Below are 6252 nucleotides of genomic sequence, written 5' to 3' on the forward strand. Positions count from 1 at the left end.
ATATCTATATAAGATATGCCCCCCCCACCACCCCTCCTACATATATATACGATCATAGCATGCCAAATATATCTAATCTATATACTATATATATATATACACACACACACCCACACACACACCACACACACATATATCTATAAATAAAATCTCTTAAACACAGAAGGGATGAGCAGTTGATTACAGTTTAATTTATCTTCAATTTTGTGTTTTTTTAAATATGTTTTATTCAGAGCACTGTAAGTGTGCTGCTGTGTGTGTGGTGTGTGTGTGTGTGTGTGTGTGTGGGTGTGGGCTGTGTGTAAGTGTTTGAATGTGACATTAATATAATAAAATATAATTAATTAATTAAAGAATTATATTCATGTTCAGTTATTTTGCTTTAATGTTTTTTAAATGTGGCGACATTTTCAGAAAAACTTTCTGTTTTCTGCTGCTTCTTCTACATGAGAGAAATATTCTAAAAATCAGCTCAGAAAATATTATAGAAAATTAATATCATTAATTCTTTACAGTGCAGAAAAACGTCAGCGGGTCGAGTCTGAATCTGGATTCTTGAATCTGGATTCTTCAATCTGGATTCTTGAATCTGGATTCAGTTTTCAGTGTCAGCTGAGCGCACACTCTCCTGGTTTATGACAAACTGTGACGCCTTTTTATTTCTCATCACGCAGCAGCCTGATGTTTCTGTGAATGTAAATGAACTTTAAGTGTAAATCTGGTCAAATGTTTTCTTTCAAGAAAAATAATGATCACACACACACACACACACACACACACACACACACACACACACAGGCCCCCTGGGCTGACATGCATGTAGACCAACAGGGAGTTAACCTGGAGCTCCCCCCGCCGCCTCAGCTGGGTCTGACTGAGGAGGGAGGAGGAGGGAGGAGGAGGGAGGAGGAAAGAGGAGGAGGCAGAGGTCTTGGAGGTGAAGCTGTGCCTAAAGATAAAGTGCTGAAGGAGGGTGGAGGGTGGGGGCGCTCACCAGACGGAGAAGCATGAAGTCTGTTAGTAAAGTTTCATTATTTCAGTCGCTGAGCGTAAAAACTCGTCATGTTGGTGCTGATGTGTTCAGAGTGTCGTCCTCAGAACCTTCAAGGTATCGACCCAAATCAGTCAGAACCTCATGGTGAAGTACTGAATCCAGTCAAACATGACACAGCCAATCACTGCAAGCTTGTGATGTAATGTGACGTGTGATTGGTCCTCTGACAAAGCTCCGGCTTCAAACAGGTGAGTGTGTTGCGTGTCACATGTCACATGTCAGGTGTACGCGTCTCAGACGTCTCATAATAATAAATTTAAATTTCAGGATTACTTCAGTGAAAATCAGTAAAATTATGAATGAGCCCAAAGGTGGAGAAAGGTTCAGGAGGGTGGAGAAGAAGACCTGATCTCAGTCCTCCGTCACACCCGTAAACTTCATCAGTGAACGACAGACAGACAGAGAGACAGACAGAGAGACAGACAGGTAGACAGACAGACAGACAGACAGACAGACAGACAGACAGGTCCTTACCTGGTAATCCAGGATGCTGAAGCCGAGGCCTTTGTCTCTCTCCTTCTGTAGCTCCAACACCTGAACGTCTGGAGACCACAGAGCCAGCTCCTCTTCATCATCTTCCTCCTCTTCATCATCTTCCCCCTCCTCCTCCTCTTCCTCCTCCTCCTCCTGGCTGAGTTGAATGTTCTCCTCCATCAGCACCTCCCTTACAGGAGAAACGTGCTCCTGACAAACACATGGCAGGTAAACTTCATGGTTCACTAAAGATTTAAAGGAAGCTGCGAGCGCTGAACACGACGACGTGAACGCAAGAAATCAAATGAATTCAGGTTTTAGTTTTTACGGAGAACTTCATGATTTTATTCAGTTAGTAACATTTTCATTTTCTTCACATTCATCATATTTTAACTGAATTAACAAAGTCAATCAATAAATATTATTTTAGCATGTATCAAATTTTATTTAATGTGCTCAGCATTTCTTTAAAGCATCATTAAATATTTATTTTAGTTTTTTTTATTTTAAATTTAAAATCCAATCTAGGAACTTTGAAACTTTCACAAAACTACATTTAAAGCATTGATGAGTAAAACGTGTTTACATAATGTGTCACGTGTTTACATATGAGTAAAACGTGTTTACATAATGTGTCACGTGTTTACATGATGTCATGTGTTTACATGATGTGTCACGTGTTTACATGATGTGTCACGTGTTTACATAATGTGTCACGTGATTACATGATGTGCCACGTGTTTACATGATGTGTCACGTGATTACATAATGTGTCACGTGTTTACATGATGTGTCACGTGTTTACATAATGTGTCACGTGATTACATGATGTCACGTGTTTACATAATGTGTCACGTGTTTACATGATGTGTCACGTGTTTATATGATGTCACGTGTTTACATGATGTGTCACGTGTTTACATGATGTCACATGTTTAAATAATGTCACGTGTTTACATGATGTCACGTGTTTACATGACGTAACCTGTACGTGTGTGTGAGACAGGTTACCTGTCGAGCTGCCTGCTGCCACTCACTCGTGTCTGTCTGACTGCAGAGCATCGCCGACAGCTTCAGCTCGATCTGAAACAAACAGACGAGTTCAGATGAAAATGATCTTCAGTGTAAACACTGCACACCGTGACCACGTCCTCACCTCCTCCACGCTGCTCTGTGGCTGTCGTACCGGTTCTGGTCCAAGTCGTAGTGTCGGTTCAGATTCAGACTCTGGTTCTGGTTCCAGGTCCGAGGTCGGGTGTCGGCAGCAGACCAGAGTGAACGGAGGAGGAACTTCTTTAAGGAAGGACACGACCTCCCGACGAGACTTACCGTACAGCTGAACGTCATTCACCTACACACACACACACACACACACACACACACACACACACAGTGTGACTAACGTCTGCAGAAACTCGTCGGTCTTTCTCTCGTGTCAGTTCATGTTTTTACCTCCAGCAGCTCGTCCTCTGGTCTCAGGAGCCCATGTTTGTCCACGGGGCCTCCAGGAGCCACAGAGGAGATGTAGTGGTGACCGTCGAACGAGTCCAGCTCCACCCCGAGGCGCAGAGTGTGGATGGGCAGCAGCTGGAAGACAGGTGGAGGAAAACTGAGGTTATCAAAGAGCTCCGATGAAGTTCTGATGACTGTGAGCTCGTCTGTTCTTCGTTTCCGATATTTACAGCTCGTTAATATGAAAACATGTTTCATATCACAAAGCTTCATCTGGACCGTGATGGTTCTCACCTTGGAGGATTTTTGCAGCTCAGCATCGTCTTCAATGACCGGATCCAAGTTCACCACCTGACAACACACACACACACACACACACACACACACACACACACACACACACACACAGATGATGTCATCATTCAGCCTCTCTAACGAGCTAAATGAGCTAACAAACTGAAAATTTGAAAGTTGAAGTTTGTTGTAGTTGTAGTTTGACGTGGGAGCTTTCTGTACTCCATATTCACGTGAGAAAAAGTTTGTTGTTGTTTAACTCTGAAAAACTAAAGTAACTAAGTACTTTTGGAGTTACCTGTATCTCCATACGAGGAAAGAATTAACTGTTTATGTTAATTATATACATGTATATTTATACTGTATATTAACAACATCAGCAGGTCTCACCAGAACTTGGTACTGTGGTCCCAGAGCCGCCTCCCATTTAGCCCTCAGCTCTGCGTCTGTAGCTACACACACACACACACACACACACACACACACACACACACACACACACACACACAGAACAGCCTGTGTAAGCAGTGGAACAGATGTAAAGTTACAGTCCAGCCATTAAAACTCAGCAGCAGCTTCATGCAGCTCATCAACTAAAACCTGCAGTAATGGAACACGGCGCTGATGACGCCGACGAACGACACGTCCTGCAGCAGAGCGCCACGCCGAGGGGTTAGGGCGGCGTCCTGTGCTGCTGACACCTGCAGGTGACGCTGTGAATCTGGTTCCTCTAATCTCAGGCCTTAATTACAGAGTTTGTAATGAACTTCGTTATGAACAGCATCTAACTGACGGGTCAGGGACCAGTCCAAATATGAAAAATCTGACTTGTGTCTGGTGACCCTGCAGCGTTAAGTGTTCATACGACACCAGCACTCACCATAGAGCTCCATGATGACAGACACGTAACGCTTTACGCAATAAGTCACACACCACCAACTATTTGACTGATTTTGGTGAAACTGGATCATATTTTATGGACCGGAGGAGGAGGAGGAGGAGGAGGAGGAGAAGAAGAAGGAAGAAGGCGGTCGGTAGCGTAGTGTGTTAAGCGGCCGCCCCGTGTGTAGAGGCTTCAGTCCTAACTGCAACTGGCCCCGGTTTAAATCCTGCATTCACTGTGTGTCACTCCCCCTCTCTCTGCTTCCTGTCTATCTTCAGCTGGACTATCCATAAAGGCCAAAAAAACAATCTTTAAAAAAAATAAAAGAAAAAAAAAGAAGAAGAAGATGATGATGATGATTCCAGCAGTCAGCAGCCTCTATGGACATGATGGCAGAGGAGCAGAGAGTGAAGAGGACGCTGACGGAGGAAGCTAAGAAGAGAAAAGGAGAGAGTGAGCGAGCAAGAAGCCGCCGGACAAGAGTAAATGTGGGACTGACTTTTAGTGGTTGGTGAGAGCTTGGTGAAATAAAAGGCTGAAAGACAGACGCCGAGCTGGGCTGACTGCTGCTGGACTAGGCAGTGATATCAGCTGCTGCTGGGTCTGGTTCTGGTTCTGGTTCTGGGCTGACTGCTGCTGGACTAGTCAGTGATATCAGCTGCTGTGTAGTTTGATATATAATAATGTTTATGAACTCATCGGCGGCTCAAACATTTTATCATGTTGCTCAAACTTCAGCAGCAGTCAGGAAGAGTTCCTGTAATGTTGGAGGACTCGCTGTATTCCACGTTACCGTCAGTAGTACTGCAGCAGAGCTGGATGTTGTAGTTGTGCTGCAGCAGAAACATTTCACTACGTCTCTGCTGCAGGCTGACGGAGGGTCACCTCATTGGAATTCACCGGTTAGAAGCAAAAAGCTAAATGACTCAAATGTAAACTGTGAAGTAAGCAACTTTAACTGTGGAGACTGTGGATTTGGGTTTAATGCATTTGCACACACACACAAAAATGTCTCAGCAACAATCCGTTCCTGAATCACAGCAGAATGGATGGCTTTCCCCGAGCAGAGTGACTGTGGCGCTCCAACATGAAACACTGACAGTCAGAGCAGATTACAGAGAAGCTGCTGCACGGCCGGCAGGCTGCTCGCTGAGCCTGCAGGCTGAACTCAGGGAGGAAACACCTGCATGTCCTCACAGAGCTGCTCACATGTTGAGGGTTCTGCAGCAGGTCTGGCAGTGTTACAACAACAGCCTCTGATTAAATTAGCATTGCTAACCTCGGCCTTCACAGTGCAATTAATCTGCAGCGTTTGGCTGAATAAACAGGGTAATACATCGCTGCGAGGCTGTCAGACAGCCCGGACACTTTACATCTGCTGGCCCGGCAGCAGGCAGGCGGCGCGCTAAGTGTGAGCGTGGCGTTTTGGCCACTTAGCAAAGCTAATGAGGAATAAAAAGAGAGGAAATAACTCAGAGAGGAGTGCTGCTGGAGGCCGGGCTGACACGTCTGCAGGAGCTACACCTACACCATCACAGTCTTTAGGACAGCCTGAGCTCCACCCATGAGTCCTCACACGGCTGCACACAGCTCACTGCTTCAGCTTTCACAGAGTCAGTAAAAATCAAATGTTCAAATCTCACCTGCACACAGGCGCCGATCTACCTGTGCCAGTTCATCTACACCACACAGCATGCTGACCTCAGGAGGGGACTGACAGTTTGAAGTACTGATCCAGACTCAGTCAGGACCAGACGAGACACTGAAGCATTTATATGGATGTGTGCTGTGTTCAAACCAAACTTCATGGACACGTCACAGAGCTCAGGAGTTAGTTTGATTCAAGCTAAATGTTCAAACGTTGTGGATGGAGCAGCACGAAACACACCGAGCACGAAACACGCCGAGCACGAAACACACCGAGCACGAAACACACCGAGCACGAAACACACTGAGCACGAAACACACCGAGCACGAAACACACCGAGCACGAAACACACCGAGCACGAAACACACTGAGCACGAAACACACCGAGCACGAAACACACCGAGCACGAAACACACCGAGCACGAAACACACTGAGCACGAAACACA

At 45.4% G+C, this 6252-nt stretch overlaps 1 protein-coding gene across 1 annotated transcript in view; it reads right to left on the reverse strand.

Annotated features, from left to right (window-relative positions):
* The window catches only part of LOC104938491 (PATJ crumbs cell polarity complex component), a 75029-nt gene that overhangs the window by 51058 nt on the left and 17719 nt on the right, over positions 1-6252 (reverse strand). Inside the window, exons 14-19 of the mRNA XM_027290215.1 lie at positions 3665-3726; positions 3275-3331; positions 2981-3115; positions 2685-2879; positions 2540-2611; positions 1529-1738 (exon numbers count right to left, since the gene is read on the reverse strand). Of these exons, the coding sequence (XP_027146016.1) occupies positions 1529-1738; positions 2540-2611; positions 2685-2879; positions 2981-3115; positions 3275-3331; positions 3665-3726 (731 nt within the window). The remainder of the gene's footprint in view (positions 1-1528; positions 1739-2539; positions 2612-2684; positions 2880-2980; positions 3116-3274; positions 3332-3664; positions 3727-6252) is intronic.

This window comes from Larimichthys crocea, chromosome XVII (genome assembly GCF_000972845.2).
Source record: "Larimichthys crocea isolate SSNF chromosome XVII, L_crocea_2.0, whole genome shotgun sequence".
In the NCBI taxonomy this organism is placed as follows: domain Eukaryota; kingdom Metazoa; phylum Chordata; class Actinopteri; family Sciaenidae; genus Larimichthys; species Larimichthys crocea.